General features: G+C 40.9%; 1 protein-coding gene across 1 annotated transcript; it reads right to left on the bottom strand.

Annotated features, from left to right (window-relative positions):
* Positions 1–101: 101 nt before the first annotated feature.
* On the bottom strand, positions 102–14581 carry rab10 (RAB10, member RAS oncogene family). Its single transcript, XM_084559825.1, has 6 exons — positions 13831–14581; positions 8732–8792; positions 6073–6211; positions 3082–3171; positions 2068–2169; positions 102–1239 (listed from the first exon to the last, which is right to left on the bottom strand). Exons 1-6 carry the CDS (start codon positions 13955–13957, stop codon positions 1153–1155), a joined length of 606 nt encoding a protein of 201 aa, XP_084415951.1. The 5' UTR covers positions 13958–14581; the 3' UTR covers positions 102–1152.
* Between the last annotated feature and the right edge of the window lie 4124 nt (positions 14582–18705).

Genomic DNA, 18705 nt, shown 5'->3' on the forward strand with positions numbered 1-18705 from the left:
ATAATGTAATAATATGAGAAACTGAGTAGACACGTTTTCTTTTCTTTGACTTGTAGGCGACAAACTCTCCAGCCGAGACACACGATTGAGGACAAAACAAGTTAACTTAAACAAGCTTATTTTTTAATGGATCTGCAAAATTGTTTGTATTTCCAAAGAGAACTTCTGTACCTCCCGCCCACAGTTACCCAGTGGCCAACGTTACACAACGTTACAGAAACACTTCCAACCCAAAGAGATAATCTGCATGCAGGAAAAAAAAAAATAATAATTCAACCCAAATAATAAGGAAAAAAAAAATAAATCAAAAATCAAAAATCAAAGTAAAATAAACCATACAGATAAAAATAAAAACATCAATAAACAGGACATACTGTATAATGCCGTTCTCTTGGCTGGAGGAGAAATTCAAACGCTTTAGCTTCGGTTCGAGAGTCCGAACCGGCAGAATATTAAACTGTAATTTCATTGGGTGGATGTGGCTCCGCCCACCACACAGCCCCGCCCCCTGTCTTCCATATAAGGCACAGGACAAAATAAACCCCCACATACAAAAGGAGCTAGCCACGCCTCTGTCACTTGGTAACAAACTGTAAATGACCAAATACGGTTAGACAACAGAAACCTCACTAAGTGTACAAAATGTTAATCCTACATTTTTTATTTTATTTTTTTGATTTCCTCTGACTGAAGGTGAGTGCTGTGGGTGGGTGGGGTTAAGGTTGGGGTGTATAGGAGGTGGGGGGATGTGAGGGCGTCCAACCAGGTGAGCTCAGGCAAAGGAAATATTAAAAATATGAGCTTGTCTTTTCATTTTCTTTTTTTTTTTTTTCTTAACAACCTTTAAAACAAATGACAAGAAACGTGACTGGATTCCTCTTTTTATCAGAAATAAAAATGATCATCAGATGCAGAGTGGAGGAAGATGGAGGGGTATAGAGGAGGAGAAGGAATTAGATGAGTGTGGTTTATTGTTTTATTCTGATAAAGAGACGGTGTCAGTGTGCAAGAAAACTCATGAGACAGGTTAGAGGGAAAGAGAGTTAGAGTTAGCAGTTAGAGAGAGAGAGAGAGAATACGTGTGTGTGTGTGTGTGTGTGCGTTTTGTGTATGTGTGTGTGTGCGCGTTAGTGTGAAATGAAGAGGACTTGTTCAACTGCAGCACTTGCTCTTCCAGCCTGTGACTCCGCTGCCGCTGCTGATGTCGACGTTTTCACTGTTGGGCTCTTTTACGGGTGTCTGTCACACAAAAGAGAAAAGAAAATATACAGATTAGTCCATATGTGAGAGCAAAGAACGAGTGGGGACCAAGAAACTGGACTTGAACAAACCACTAAGACGACAGTCGATGAAGATCTGCACCTGAATGAAAGTAATAATTCTTCATACCAGCAGGTGGCAGTAGTCTGTATTTAGCATTTAAAACAGGGAAACAGGGAAACAGGAAGAACTACAAACACATAGACTGTATATAAAGAGGAGGCCATGACAGATCCTCAAAGCAAGTAGAGCTCCCCCTGGTGGCTGGCTGCAGTACAGGTCATAAGCTCCACCCCCTCCATGTTAGTGGGCGGGACTTGGGCCAAACTAAAACGGTAAAATACTTTTTTATTTCCCAAGGAGGTTTCTGTCATTTTGGGTCATTAATATAATCCTGATGCATGTTCTAGTGTCCATTTTTCTAAAAAGTTTCGTTTTAGTTATTTGATGCTACAGAATGGGATGTGACATCATGATGATTGACAGTTTAGCTTCGTCGTCAGTTCCTATTCCAGTAAAAAATAATGCTTATTCTGTATAGAGGACAATAATGATGTGCACTCCAGTTGAATTCTTGTACCAGTAACCTGTACAGTTGTATGTGCCAAAAGCAGTATTCATTCATTCATTCATTCATTCATTAAACCTTAAACAGTTATCCTGTGTGGTTGTAAATATCAATAACAGTGTACATTCACCGTATAGTTAAAAGATCAAAAGTCTAAACTGCTTTAACTAAACATAAATTAATGCACATACTGACAAATAATAAATCATAACTGAACATAGTAGCGAGAGCCCACAAACCTTTCTGAGGATGTCTTCTGCTAACGTGAGGAAAGCCTTCTCGATGTTGATGTTGGCCTTGGCGCTCGTCTCAAAAAACCTAATGCCATGCTCTTTCGCAATCTGCGGAGAAGAAAACGCACCGAGTCAGAACGAGGGAGGTTTAAAGGATCCAAAAATAAAACGGCTGATCTCCTGAACAGATCAGGTATCGCTGCTCGATCGCTCAACCCCTCACACATATACACACACACATCATTCTAGTCAGGCAGGTGTGTATTAGTAAGCAGATCCGTGTCGGATGTTGCTTAATCTGCAGCCTGAGTTGTTGCCGAAGGTTGGCTGAGGTACTATGAACCAGAGCTCTTCAAGGGTCTGTACACTGGTGTTTTTACTGGGTCTAAATGGACAATAGGTCATTTTAATAAAGGTAGAAGTCAAGGGGAAAAGTCGTAAAGATTTCATAAAAATAAAACTGAAGAAATGCTGAGTGGCTGAATGGAAATACACTAAATAACTCAAAATTTAATTATAGAAACTACAGAAAAAGGAATAACTTATTATTTATTGTAATTTAAATCCTGTGTTCATTCCACAAGTTGAGTCATTTTAAATAAATATTAATATGAAAACTTTTATAATGATCCCTGAAGATAAATCATTACAAACAGCATTTGATGACCACATAATCCAGAGGAAGACTGGTTGCTGCTAGCATTGCTGGGGGGGGCAATTATTTTTTTTATCAAATTCAAAACCTTGAATTAAAAGTATACATATAATTAGAGGGCATCAGCTCATAGTGCAGTTTATACAGAGGCAAACTATTATCAAAACTACTATTTCATTTATTTTAAATCTATCCTTCATAGATTATGACACGTTTCTATTATTTTGACAACCCCATTTTAGTAAGTTCACTAGGCTACACAGCAGAAACACACAAAACCACCTAATGAACTGGCAACTAGAGTGTATAGCGTGTTTAAAGGTTAATCAGTCGAACAGAAATGTGACAGGACCGCTCCATCTCACCTGCTCCCCCTTGGCTTTTGGTACGACCCTCTTGTCCTCCATGTCACACTTGTTGCCTAGCAGCATTCTCTCAACGTCCTCATTTGCATGCTGGGGAAAAAAAATAAACAAACACAGAAGAAAGATTATTAGATTAAATTATCCACACTAAAGTTTTCAACTAAAAGAAGTAAAGAAGAGATTTCACAAGCCGACCGATCAGTCCAGAGAAACACATCAGGGCTCCAGACCGAACACTTTTAGAGACAATAAAAGGATTTTTATGCTACACAAAAGTGTGTTTTCATTATTATTTTCCCAATTGATTCTTTCATCCATAAAACATCTGCATGAGCCAACGGTGGCGCCTTCAAAATCGAGCTTTTGACAATCTTAACCCCAAAGATTATCAGGTTTAAGGGGATTTAGTCGTTTCATTCAAACACATATCCCTCAAATGTTTGAGCTTCGTTGTGCAGAATAATAGATGAGCAGAGGTTTATGAGGAAAGTTTCTCTGCGCTCACCTTAAACGGTTTAAAAGGTTGACGTACCAATAAGCAGCTTTTACGTATAAAGTGGGACATTTGATTCAATATTTAAATAAAATGAACAATGAATGTAATTTTTTTATGGAGGGAGACTGAGCAGGTTTGAGGGAAATATTATAAGATCAGAAACAAGTCCACAATAAAGACCATTTGTTCCAGATTTATTACTTTCACATTTCAAGAAATCCTCATTTAGATGTGTTGATGATAAAAACTGCACAGTAGGTTCCCCTGATACACGGAGTCACAAAGGGCTCAGGAAGAGATGATTTCACAGAATAATTCCTCCATCACATCAGAGTCAACAACAAGGTTCCACAGAAAAAGGTGAAACGCGTTCAAGGCCGAGTTCTTGGTGAGCAGGAAATTCATTGTGTTCCCTTTTCCTCTGGCTCAAAAATCACAATCCCAGCCTTTATTACCCAACACGTTTTACTTAAGGCGTTCACACCTTCATAATGTTGCGCTGGAGATTAACGTGAGATATCCGACTGACACATAAACTGAATTAATGCGTTTAATCTGGAAGGGATCCCAGAAGATTACGCGCATAATAGATTAATCACTGGTGATAAAGTAGGATATATATTATATAACAAAATGCACAGTGCAAGGAAGAGAAAGAGAATGAAGCTGAAGGAGACGCAGCAGGACGAACCCGATGACCATATGTTACCGACAGCTTGTCTGATTATGACCTGAAATATCCGGTTCGTTGGAAAGGCATGATAATTGCAAGTGCTGCCTTTTTGGTGTTGTTTACCAAATAGTTGTAGCTCTGTTGAACCATGTTGTCTTGAGTTCATGGAGACAGAAATTGCCCATAACACTGGGTAAATATAGGGATATTACTTTTTGTCCATATCCCAACCACGTGCTACCTTTATGGTCTCATTTCCGTAAACATAAAACACAGACGCACAAACCAGGTCCATGACTGTAACACTGGAGTAAATGTATATTTTTAGAAAGATGCAGAGTGCATCAATGCGACATCGTACAATATTTTACCTCCAGGTGACACATCTTTGGTTCTGTGCAGCTCTTCTCTGTTGTCACACTTTTTAAATTCAGCTCTCAGGGCTGACGGCGCTCTCAGGGTTGTAGCTTCTGTCATGTTTTGGATCTCCCTCACACGTGGACTAATCTCGTTGTGCAATCTCACGAGGTGTGAAATGCGAAAGTCCTGCGAGGCAGCAGGGAAATTTTCTAACGAGAAGATGCAGGAAATTATCCGCATCTTAAAAACTGATTGAGTATTTAGTGAATCGATATCAAATATTTTAAATAGAGATAGATTTGAATTGGAAAATCAACCTTTTAAAGCTCAGCCTTAATACAGACAAATGCCACCTGTTGGTATGTAGAGTTATTTTCTTTAATCCAGGTGCAGAATGTCAAAAATGTACCAACTGAACCAGACACAGGTGATGTGAAGCGCAGGACGGCCAACCTTTGTTGCTGTTTGTTTTTTGATGTTAGTCACTCAAACATTTTAGACCGATCAGGCATAACATTATGACCACCTTCCTAATATTGTGTAGGTCTCCCTTGAGTCTCCAAAACAAGCTGTGACTCATCAGAGAATGGACATGGGCCTTCTGAGGGTGTCCTGTGGTGTCTGGCAACACAATGTTGTTAATGGGGGCCTTTGGGTCCTATGGGTTGAGGGGAGGGGCCTCTGTGGATCATCCCACAGATACTTGATCAGTTTGGGATCTAGTGAATTTAGAGGCCAGGTCAACACCTTGTGCTGTTCTTCATGTTTTTTTTGTTTTTGTTTTTTTATTATTTGTTCCTAAAGTGTTTTTGTGTGTGTGTCTGTGTCAGGCTGCATCCTGCTGGGGATGTCTGCTGCCATCAAGGAGTGTCGTTGCTATGGGATGGGGTTTAAGTAACATCCACATGAATGAATGCCAGGTCCAAAAGTTGAACACTGAACTGTAACAAGATGGCCAATGTTATTTACTTCTACTACTCAATGGTTTTAATGTTGTGGCTGATCAGTGTATTATTCTGCAAAAAAAACATTGTTGCAACCATACAAAATTCCTGCTTAGCAGTAAAAAGCCTCTAAGGAACCAAGATCACTGTTTCTCTGTTGACAATTAGTCTGACAAATCACCAGCGTTGTGGCCTCTGACTCCATTAACATAATTACTCTTAACATGGAAATCAGCCGTCACACCTGGAGACTATTACGCAGCTGAACGTCTGCTTCTACTGATACTGGCAGGTGAAACAGATGCACGCAGACATCTGGCTCATCTGACTCCATTTAGTCATGGCGTCCTGTTCCACAGCTCACTGCATAAAAAGTGTAGCCGGCTAGTTAGTCACATTAGCCGTGGCCCTGTAAAGTATTTATCATAGACTCATTGTGCCCAAGATAAAAGAAGCAGAAAAAAAAAAAAAAGAGTGCGACACACACCCATGTGATGATGGGGTGACTGGGCTCTTACCTCATCAATGTTGCGAAGCCATTTGCTGATGTTTTCGAAGCTCTTGGCGTTGGTGATGTCGTAGACCAGCATGATGCCCATGGCTCCTCTGTAGTAGGAGGTGGTGATGGTGTGGAACCGTTCCTGGCCCGCTGTGTCCCTTCACACACACACAAACACAACACAGATTTTATTTATACATGTGTTCACATTTTACCCTGTGTAACGTCTAACCTTTAAACCAAACAATAAAAATAAAAAAAGATTTTAAGTGCACTGCAGCTTAAACTGGTCATAAAATAAAACATTTAATTATAAAGATTAGATTGCTCGCTGATGCAAAATTAATCATTTATTGGCTCAAGACATGAAAACAAATAAGAGAATTATTACTCCGTTAATACAGTCCTACATTTCTGACGCACCTCACTCCTCTAAACTGATAAAACGTCGCTGTTTGTTCTGGTCAGGTGTGTCAGACATGTCGCCAATATAAGTCACATACATTTTAATATATCTATTAGCAAAATCTGAGAAAAATCTGTTGTAAAGCTCAAAGGGACGACGCTATTTAATGACATTTCAATTTGAACTTGTGCTCCGCTCGAGTTGCCTGCTAAGTCGTAAAAGTTGAACCTGTTACAGACACATTCAAAAACCACCGCAGGCTAACCGTGTCCCTCACATGTCTGCACTAGCATGCACCAAGACGTCCTGCCAACATCCATTTATCACTGCTGATTCAAGAGAGGAAGCCCGAGAGTACCAGGCTCACAAAAAAAAAAAAAGGAAATCAAACCTACACTTGGATACTGTGATCTTTAAAATACTAAAAAGATATATAAAAGGTAAAATCTTAAACCACGATGTTGAGAGCACGACTGAATGCCTGAGAGGTGAGGCGGTCATTTAAAGATTTAATCCAGACATAATGCGTCACGGAAATGGGATTGAATACATACCAAACATTTTAAACAAGTCACAAATGTTTTGCAGCTCATCTTCTAAACACAGAGCTTTAATACAAACACTGAATAATAACTTGTTAAAAATGTCTCATAAAGACAAAATCCATTGTGTTTTCAGTGGGTGTGGATGTGCAGGTGTCTTCTAGATAAGCCTTAAATGAATAGTCTGTCTCCTGAGATTATGATCACAGTATTATAATAGTGTCTGTATATCAGTTACTAGTTTGTGTACTGACCTCTAAACGTTTGACCAACAATTCGTGTCCTGTGTCGTGTTAGAAGATGTTTGTATCTTAATAATCACGACTATTAAACACTTCTTCAAGTCGTTTATATGGTTAAAATGTTATACTGCTGCACACACACACTGCAAAGAGACATTTCTATTTTTATTTATTATAGTTCTTCATTAATAGTTATACCAAATACTAAAATTAGACTGGTTGCAGCCACTCAAACGTCAATAATTTAACATTTCACATAATGAAAATACACAGATGAGCCAAAACACGATCGTTATAATCAGTGGCCGAATGAACAGCATGGATTACCTCTGTAAGAGATAAAGGTGGGATATATTAGGCAGCGAGGTTGATGTTAAAATCAGAAGAACATGGGCAAGTAGAAGGATTTGAGAGACTTTGACAGGGGACAAATCGTGATGGAGCTCAGAGTGTCTCCACAACTACAGTTCTTGGGGGGTGTTCCCACTCTGCAGTGACTAATACATATGAAGAGTGGTCCAAGGAAGGAAAAGCAGTGTGTTCGATGGCCAAGGCTCACTGATGCATGTGGGGAACAACGGTTGACCCTCGTGGTTCGATCTAACATGTTTAAAAACCAGTCAGGATGACCATGTTGACCTCTGTCCACGCCTGAAAGCACCTAGCCTGGAAGCCAGATGAACTTCCCCCCACATACAAATACAAATGTTTTGTGGTGAAAAGTTGCAGTCGCTCCATTTGGGACCTGGTTACGCTCCGTCAGAGATCTGACTGGCCAATCAAGTTGTTTATGCAGTGACGGAGAGATGAGCAACAGCAACATAGTCATCCACGTCACATAAGCACCGTGGTAGTTGAATTGGTTTTTGACAAATAGCAGACTCGTACTCTGAAATGAATCGAGTCCACAGTCCTGTGAGCATCAGATCTGGACCGCGGAGCAACGGAAGACATAAGGTGAGCTGGTTTTCCTTTACATGGAGGACCAGGCATACGTGCAATCGCTAAACTTGGGAACGTATGTCACCAAGACGCAAGAAAGGAGGTGCCTGGTCTGCAGTAATATTCTGGTGGGCGCTACATATCAAAGTAACACCCACATAAACGCCAGGATGCAGCGTTTCCCAGAAGAACATTACATCGTAATGAGATCGTCAAACGTTACACACTTCGCCGGTTGGTTGGTTTTTAATGTTGTGGCGGATCGGTGTATATGTCACCTGCAGTGCTTTATACAACCTAAACTCAGTATGTGAGTTATGAAGTGTAATTAAATCCACTTTAGTGTCAGTCTGAGTCTGGGGGGAATATTAGCTGTTGATAGTAAACCTCCTGACAGACCGGTGACCATTTCCTGCTCTTACATACTTCAGACCTTGAGGGAGGGTGAGTCAAGCAGATGTTTCACTACAACAAGCTGAAGAGGAGACGATTCTCATAATGTCATATTCAGACATGACTGTAAAGACATCTCATAACTAGACTCACCAGATCTGTAGTTTGATCTTCTTTCCTTGTAATTCAACAGTTTTGATCTTGAAGTCTATTCCTGTAAAAGCAAAAACAAAAACATATCAGCACACACACACACACACAACATCCATCAAAAACACACTGCTAGTTATAAAGGAAAGAGATGAATGGATAAATGGAGGGTTACACACAAAGACTATGTCACAAACAAAGAGAAACAGAAGCTCAGAAATGAACAGATCGATGACAACAAGAGAATCGGAAACAGCCGGACACAGACATTCAGGAGAGGGAAATGGAAAGCGAGCGACAAGGGCTTCCATTATAGAGACAATAACATTATCTCTTCCTTATTCTGCAGTGTCATGCTCAAGCCGTGAGCCTATCAGCAGACAGCTGTGGGTTCAGCAGCTGGCTACCAACAGTGGGCTCTCACGAACCAGCTTATGGAGTGAAATCAGGTCGATAGGAAGGAAGGCAGAGATGTTTTTATATAGAGTGAAACAACCTCATCACTGTAAAAACCTGTAATTCAACACAGCTGGTGTTGGTGATATGTGAAGAGTTGTTTTTAGCTTAGTACAGGCTCTGTGGTGGGAGGATGGGAAGACGTGCAATTTTTTCCTGATGTATGCGCGTGTTTTTGAAATATATAAAAACACCCAAGTGTCCACAGCGGAAAGTTAAAGAGGCTTCAGTTTCTCTTTCCACTGGACTTTGACTTTAATTATTTCGGTTTCAAATCCACAGCACCAAGTCTACTGATACTTCCTTTAATTCGGGGTTTTCGTTCCCCTCTTTACTTGTTAAGTTTGTTTTAAATCTGGATTCATTAAGTGCACTTACTAATTCCTGACACCGCATACTACTCTTGGTCATACAGCATTTCATCCAAGCATTTTAGGACTGAATCTGGTCATTTATTCTATTTGTTTTTGTGATGGAAAAATGTCCAACGCTTATTGGTTTAACGTTCTGACAGGTAGGACTTTTCTCTGTTTTAAACTCACTGTAAACTCAGGATTGTTGGGTAATGAGCTCCAGATGAGAAACAACAAGTCGTAATTTTTGAAAATCCTTGGTGGGAAGTCATCACATTTTGTATGTGTACATTTTAGTGGTGAATATATCCAAGGATTTTCTTTGGATTAGACATTAGACAAAAAGCTATCTGCAGCTCTAGAAAGAGAAACCACTCACACCAGGGTCTGGTTTCAGCTGGAGCACAAGGTGCAAAAGTGAAACGAAGTAAAAGCACCAGGGATTTTAACCTTTGTACGTTTAAGCGTAAAGGCCTAGAGTAGAGGAGGCCCCTTTAAAAAAAAAAAATGGGTGACTCATCCCAGCTTCAGTCTTGGCCAACAAGCGGAGTTTTCCTCTTAAATACTGAGCTGTCAGTTCGGCTCTGGTCAGAATCTGTGGTGGGTTAAAAAGTCTAAGAAACAGCTGTGCTCTAGGTGGGGCAAGGCTGCAGAATAATTAAGGAACTGGCTGCCAGAATGTGACTCACTAAATATTATGGACACCCCAGGGAGAGGGATACGAGGAAAGAAGGATGGAGTTGGACAGAACAGGAAGAATGGGAATTAATAACGGGGACAGTGTAAAAGAAAAGTTAAGCTCCGCAGGTAGAATGTGTGTGTTCCTAGTGACGAGTCAAAACACTGAGTGAATCAGGTTTTTTTTTTCTTCCTTGTGCGGGCAAGCTGTCATGGAAATATGTGCATTGTGCAATCATCTACCTAATCAGTGGAAAAAATGGTCATACTTCACCAGCAATAATAAAAAAATAGAAAAAGACACTTTCCAGGACAGCCGATTGTTGACCTGGACGTCTTAAGAGGAAAGTTTATAGCCGCGTTTATTTTTAATCCCAGAGGAACCGTTCCAGTTTCCATGTAAAAAAAATAAAATAAAAGAAATATTCATGATGTATTTGGATTTTGGATCGCAACGGTACGCATATTCAGGGAAAGAGCCGAGAGAGAGAGGGACACGATGGAAGTGAGTGAGGGATGACAGAGATGGGGGGGTTTTCCCCAGTCGGGGGTATTTTGAGAAGCAGCTGTGCATCTGTGTCTCTAAAGGTATGAGGCCTGTGGCATGAGGAAGAACTCACTCCTGTTTCATGTGTCCTGGTGCTGCTGTTTCTTCACAAGACTTTCAGTTTAGGTATGTGTGAAGCCGTGAACCTGGCTGCCATGTGGGGGATTTCCTAAGAAGTCTTGTGGCATCTATTGTTATCATTTATAAAGTCGGTCTGGAAAAGCTTGTTTCACATCCTACAACTATCACCTCACATCACCACACAGACAAATATATATATACACATCTGCTGACTGGGCCTAAAATACAAACATTTATCCATTTTTTGTTTTGTTATCTTTTTCAGTCGCCACTTTTATTCAGTTTAGTCGGCAACCTTTTCTGCACCTGTTCTAACCTCGTCCGTCTTTCTAACCTCAACGTGTGGTAAAATAAAATCTTTGACATTCATTCTAGTCATTTAACCAGCAAATATTCTGTGTTTGCGTCACTGCAGCACTTTCTAGATTTTGCAAAAATAAGAGATGACGTGGAACAAACAGTTTGTCGCCTTCGTGATAGGTAGAATTTAATATGAGGTGTGGCAGAATCTGATGTATTTCAAAATGCAACAAAGGCAACTTGAAGATGATGATAATAAGATATCAGATAGTTAGCCACTTTGTTTTGCATACAGACAAGACAGGAGCTTGAGACTGTACAATAATGGTGTCATAGTTTTAAAAGGGACACTGTTGGGTCACTTTTTACTAGTTTGACACTTTTACTAACATCTGTGTGAAGCTAGTACCCACTGTCTTTATTCAAGACCACAGATCTTGCCACGAATTTACAGAAGCGGTGGTGAGAAAAACCGCAAATGAGCACTTTCTAAAAAGTAAAGTAACCACGGTGACTGCTGTGGAGAGGTTCTGTGATCTGCTCATCCTGACAACTTCTCATCATAAAGAAAATCTTTCACTTGTTAATTGTTTTTTTTTTAATCCATATTTGGGTATAAAAAGATAAAACTGTGCATATTATCAGTCTGCTCTCATAGCTGTTGCATATTCTTATGTTTTGTTGACTGTGTGGATAATATTTTCACAAACGTCAAGAAAACACTACACCTGCAGTTGCAGCACCCGCTTGCAGACATTGACTTACTACTAATCTTGGCAGGGAGTCACCCCTGCAAGGAGCAACGGTCGGCGTTGCTCTTCGAGCAGCGAAGAACCCGTTAGTCTGTACAGCTCACCCTGCATCTGATCAACAGCACACACCTTTCCCCTGAACTCAGATCTGATATGCCGGCTTTATCCCACTTTAATCATGTTTCTAAGTCAACAAAAAGAGACTCTGACTGTATTCTGGGAGATTATACTGGGCGTAATAAAACACGGACACGTCACGACAACACCAAAACTCCAACCAAACCATGGAAACAATACGTTTAGCTGCACGCTTCGCAACAGAGCGCCAGTTCATGGCTGAACCTCGACAAATCTAATCTATGCTGGATGCCACTGGGAACACTGTTCCCCATTATGGCTGTCTGTTCTTGGGCACACAATCAGGACACGTTGACGACACATACGCTCACTTGCCAATTCATTAGGAACATTAGTAAAAAAAAAAAAGGAAAGCAATAGGCCTGCACTAAATCTCAGCTTCATGAAGATTACAGTATTCAGCATTTTTATAAAATAACAAAAAGCTGTTGATTCGACTTTGTTTTCATTTTGGAGGCTGCAGATTGTATCATGTTGTACCGACACATGTTACGCATCCACTTGTAATTCAATCCAGTTTAACAGAACCACAAACAACATCCTCCAAAATGATCATCCAGTTGAATTACCACACTTCTGATTCTGTCTCAACGTAAACATAACAGTCAGGAAGTGAGTTTTAGTGCAGTACTGTTATATTATATATGAATTTACTAGTGTACCTAACAATATGGCAAGTGAGTGTAAGTTACAAAAAGCTGGCCTCAACACAAAAGCTCCACGCAGGGATCAGGAATAAAGTGCACAACAAACAGCAAGCTTGGTGTGGTTCAGCAAAGCCCGTCTAGTGTTACAATATTACTCAGCACCGGTCTTAAGCAACAGGAGTAAGCGGAGCCGTCACTTGGGCCATGCAGGGATTTGACATAGTTTGACACTTGACTCATGTGAGCGTGATGATGGGACGCATGCGTACAGGAAGGAGAGACAGGAAAAAAAAAAAAAAGGGCTGATGATGCCAGCATGATGAATTGTTTATGGTTCTCACTGGAGCAGGCAAGGAAAGTGACGGGATACATCAGTTCAAGTACTTACATGCAAATAAGATGCATTTCTCAAAAACAGCAACTTTTTACTTCAACTATAGGAAGGAAAAGTATACTTTTTTTCCCTCTGCATACCTCAGCATACTTTTTTCTTAATACATTATTTAACAGTTATTCTTTCTTGCAGCTTTAAAGGGGGGTGTTTTATTTGTAATGTTGCCAGGGAAGTAAATGATCTAAATACCACTTCTTTTCGGGGGTTTTACATGTCCTTTTACTTGTCCTACTTTCAAGGTGTGATTCACGCCGGGGACAAATCAGTAAACACACACAGGTTGACACTTATGAGTAAACACCTGGCATTTAAAAAAGAGGAGAGGGGATTTTTTTTTTTTCTTTCAGTGCAAGTTTACCAGCAGCACGGCCCTACTAGCCTAGTTAGCTCATTAGCCACTGGGTCAAGTGATATGACAGCGATTTCTTTAGAGCCTGGACCGGTTTTACTTGCCTTTACCGCGAAGCTGAGCTAAAATAATAATATTGTTCTGTTGTTTAAGCCACGGTTATGCGCAACAATGGCGATTGGGTGTTAACAAAGGGCTCACGGAGCTAGCTTTCCGGCTAGCCTGTGCAGGCCGATGCACGCTGATAGCATGCTAGCTAACCAGATACCGTTTCCAGCTGCAGGGTTGGTGTCAGGCGAGCCGACCAGCTGTCATACCAGCTCCGATTGGGGTTCAAACTAAATCAGAAACACGTGTAACAACAAACCAATGCCCCGTGTGTCCCCCCCCACCCCGGGCTTTCTTACCTATGGTGGAGATGAAGGTTGTGTTGAAGGCGTCGTCAGAGAAGCGGAACAGCACACAGGTCTTCCCCACGCCCGAGTCGCCGATCAGAAGCAGCTTGAACAGCAAGTCGTACGTCTTCTTCGCCATTGAAAAGCAGCTTGTTTTTTTCCCCCACCCGGATAAGATACAAAAACCGATAACCTAGCACGTCTGCTTGAAGTCTAAAGCCAGCTCCTCTGCCAACCCGACCAACTGCCCAGCTTCTCCTGACCGTTAACAGTTAACAATCTGGGATTTGTTGATTAGCTTGGCAAGCTAGTTGGCTAAATACCACACGAATGAGCCGTGGTCGTAGACGTGTCCGAGAAGTTATATCTCCCGAGCCAAGACTGTCTCCCCACCTAAAACATTGAGAACACAAAGCAAAAATAGGATCTCCTCCCGTGATTCCTCTTTTCCACTCTTTCCTTTCTCCCACACAGTCGGGACAAAATGGCTCCTCTCTCTCGCTCTCTCTCGCTCTCTCTCTCTCTCTACCCTACTCACTCTTTCTTCAAACTAACGGCGAGCTAATTCAAATTCTCGGCACACCCCGTCATTCCAGAGCCCTGGCGCAGAGCTCGACCGAGAAGAACTGGAGAAAGAAGTTTCAACATGAACGTGTGTCAAATTCACTGTCTGCTCGGAGTAATTTCGCTTTTTTTTTTTTTTGCCTCTCTGGAGAGATTAGAACCGAAATTTAGACGACCGCCGTCGCCTTCGAATGGGAGCCACCGCGGCGACACCCTAGACCCACCGGCACGCCTTCTCCCGCCCCTTCTGTCAAATTCAACGCTTCTGATTGGTCATCACTACTGCCAGTCCATCAAGTGCCTTATTCTGATTGGCCATCCTTACCAAGCGTCCAGGGGTAAAAGGGGGCGTGTCTTAAATTGACAGAAAGGGCAAACGCAGCTGCGTCAGTGGCTCCGACATTTAGGCTCAGGGGTGGCCCAGCTCCTCAGCGTGAGCTGTATCTCCTGATCCAACATGGCGGCCGGTTTCATGCGGATCTCTGGCACATCCGGGGTGTGTTTCGGTTTTCATGGCAAGCTGGCATTTAGTGCGGTGACTATCCCAGCTGTGAGTCAGGCGTAGTGATGTCATATGTGTATAAGTACTTCTGTGCTTGTTACGGGCGTTTCCCACATCCTCTGCTCTGAGAACTGCAACACCATTTATCCTGTAAAGTCTTTTAATGCCTGCGCACACTGAGAAACAGTCTGCATGTACATATAATCACTGTAGGTCCTTTTAGAGTTGAGTGTGAGAAAGGGAGAGAGAGAGAGACTCTTTCCTTCTTCCGCCTGTCAGAGTTTGGCTCTCAGACACTCCTTAGGAATGCAGGGTATGTTCTGCTTACTAGCGCCAAGTACAGACTTGACACAAACTGAGAAGGAAGGACGGAAAGAAACACATGAAGAAAACAGAGACGAGCGAGAAAGGATGAAACAAAATTATATAACAGATTGAAAAGAAAAGCAACATGCTACTTACAAATCAAGATGCAGGACCAACTTGACTTCTTGTAGAGGTGGATGGAAAGCCAGGAAATAAAACAAGTTATGCGTCAAATTCCACTGTGCATTGTTTCCAGTTAAAAAAGTCACGGCATCATCAAAGTCAACAGTCTGCCAACGCTGCACAGTCTTGCACTACATATGTCACAACAGGCGATTCATTTAATTAATAAGTTCCTGTAGACATGAATCATCAACAGGCATCTGGAAAGTATTCCAATCTATCGAACAGATTGTATGTAGCTATGTTTCATGCCACAGGAAGACCTTGAGTTTTTTATTATCATCAACTCAACATGTCCAGTTTTATTAGTTTTAACTTTGTACAGTGACCTGGATGACTGAGGATCAGGACCAACAGATCAGCTACACCAACACCTTGTACATCCATGCTGCTAACTAGAGCAAAAACACATCTCCAACGAGTCAGTGAAGAGCTGAAACTAAACATTATATCAGTTATCACATATTTTCTTGCTAAATGCAGACCTGTTCTTTAAATTGTATCACCGCACACATCCTCCATGCTTCAGGAAATCGTTCTCACTCTAATAAATCACGTGTTTATGCAGAAAACTCTTCCAGATCGAGATGCATTCCTGGATTTTGCTGCGAGGGGCCCCGGAGGTTTGTCTCACGCTCGGATTTCATCACCGTCCTGTCAGCGTTAAGGAGTCTGCCTTTACATGTACCTGTTTAACAAGCAGACGTTTTTCTTTCTTTCTTTTTTTTTAAAGGAAAGAGCACATTGAATGGAGTTATGTTGTCGTTATTTGATAGTTGAGAGGTGACAGGAAACGAGAGGAGAGGGGAGAGGAAAAGGGGGAGGAACTGAGCAACAGTATGTGGTATGCATGTTGATGGATGACCCAAAATTATGTTTAGCCTGAAAACAACGGCTTTCCTCAACTGTTTTGCTTTATACAGGAGCCAAAACAAGTCTTTGGTCATTGTCAATATTCTGCTCTTTATTGTCTTTGGTATAATAAACTGAATAAGACACTTTTAAGCCAAAAAAAATTAACCTCATAAACCTGAGAGGCCGTTTGAGTTTTTCGATGCACATTCAGTAACAACACCGTGTAAGGACATGCTAACCATGTAGCATGTGGGAATGTAAAGATGTTGTGCTATGGTTTTTCTAGTTGCCACTGCTTCATCCCAAGTTGGTATTCACTTTAAAAGTGTACAGAAACCTTAATTTGCTCTGAACCACATACACTGATCCTTGTCACCTTCATCATGACACATCACTTACTTTAATTAACCTTGTAGCTGGTGAGAAAAACTCAATTTATTTTGGTTATTTAAAAGTCAAACAAGTTCAAAACATCTTTATCGCCATGACAGCTGCTTAAGGAAGACTACGTGATTGCTGCTGAACAGGCATTTATAGTTTTATTGTCAATTACATTTTTCACCAAGGTTAAAAGTTAACTTTCAAGTTCAGAAATATGTGAAACTGTGATGGATTCTTTTTCTTTTCTTTTTTCTTTTTTTCCTTTTTTTTGCTTTCTGTCCCGCAACATTTAAACCTACACCACTGACAATATATTTTATTTAGATCAGATAACAGTGCTCATTAGTGTTCATTTCAAGGCTCCTCTGCACTCAGTGGAGTAGGTAATGCCATCTTCCTTCCTGTAGAAATAGTTAAATTGTTAAATGCTTGATATATCTCATCAGATTAATTATTGCAGATTTATTTCACCTGCTTTTTATCTTAAAAATAATTCACAGTCACGTTGATATTTTGAGGTGACATGACGCCACGCACCCATATGGAAAGTTTACCCAATACTTGACAGATTCCCAGAGAATGTGTCATAAACGGTGCCAACAGGTCAGGGGATTTTCAGCATGAAAACCACTTAAACACATCCAGTCATTTGTCCGTCTAGAAGAAACCTGTCACATTTGTTGAATTCCCCCCTGTGGTCGAGCCTTCCCCCTTTCTCTTCAGTGATGCCTACGTCAGCATGAAAAAACCCTGTTAATGTTGGTACTTTTACAGGGGAATTGTTTCCACAGAGGAACTTCTTACGTCTCTGCCCCCGTGACTCTCCTGACAGGAACTCCTGAGGTGACATTGACCAAACTCTAGGTCAGAGCCACTACCACCCTCATCTCACCAGAGGGTGCTGTTGTGTCACATTTCAATGGTTTGAAATAAGCCTTGTAAAGATTAATTTTGCATTTGCATCAACAAAAACTGATAATACAATTAAAATAAAAAAACACCTCCAATAAGCCAGTTTATACAAGATCCTGTTGGGAAAGACAGTTTTAATTCTGCAAAGGATCTGAAAGTTCCAGTTGTGCAAAATAAAAATTATTGGAATGAACTTAGGGATGCAAAGAAAATGAAAGTTTCTAACCTCAAAACACTTAAATGATGGAGCTACATGTTTTAATTGGTTTAACTGGATTTAGGTATGTGTAAACATTTCTAATTCTTTGTTTGGTAGTAAATAAGACAACAACAACAACTAAAAACACCTCCAATGTTCCACTTAATACAAGATCCTGGTACAGTTTAATTCTAGGGAAAATGTGAAAGCTTCCAAATGTGCAAAATAAAATTTGTTTGTGTAACCTTAATTTAATGTTTAACTTATGACTGCAACAAAAGAAACACAAGATAAATGATGGATCAATATGTTGTGATTGGTTTATGTGGGTTTAATTATGAGTAAATAAATAATAAATAATTGTTTGGCATCTGCAGAGTAAATAAGTCAGAAAAAAACACCTCTGAAGACCCAGTTAATACATGATCACGTTGGGGATTCAAACCTTCTTCAAACTCAGGAAGTCTAATTTGATTCTAGAGAAGATTTAAAAGTTTTGAAATGTACAAAATACATTTGTTTGAATATTTAATTAGTGATGGATGGAAAAAAGTTAAAACTCACTTTCCCATGATCCTTTGTTGCACTCCGCAGTGATGTGGGGTGTGGTGATTGAATGACTGTGTGTGTGTATTATTTATTTTTTTTTTGGAGGAGGAGGGAGGGGGGTGAAGCTCTGTCTCTCCGCACAGACTCAGAGCCGCAAACCGGAGCATCTATGAGCGGAGGACGAGAGGATGCGGACGGCGGTGTGTAGCGGATCTGCCGGGCGTCAAGAAACCAGGACGACATGAGTGTGGTGTCTGAACTGATTTGTGTCATTACCGGCATTGTTGGATTTTTATTTTTTTTTATCCACCGAGGGAATCTGGTAGCGGGACGACTGCAATGGAGCGTCGATCCAAAGCGTGAGAGGTGCTGCTGACCGTCTGTTTGCAGGCTAATTTTACAGACAAAAAGAAAATATTTGACACGGTGGCATTTA

The sequence above is a fragment of the Chelon labrosus genome, assembly GCF_963514085.1.
Source record: "Chelon labrosus genome assembly, chromosome: 14".
NCBI lineage: Eukaryota > Metazoa > Chordata > Actinopteri > Mugiliformes > Mugilidae > Chelon > Chelon labrosus.

Bases quoted from the DNA above. Each gene is read 5' to 3' on its own strand.
- rab10 (XM_084559825.1), bottom strand. From the start codon at position 13,957: ATGGCGAAGAAGACGTACGACTTGCTGTTCAAGCTGCTTCTGATCGGC. The intron at 6,212-8,731 runs GTGAGTCTAGTT...GTGTGTGTGAAG, and splicing joins AAGATCAAACTACAGATCTG to GGACACAGCGGGCCAGGAAC. The intron at 2,170-3,081 runs GTGAGATGGAGC...TCTTCTCCGCAG, and splicing joins CAAAAGCCAAGGGGGAGCAG to ATTGCGAAAGAGCATGGCAT.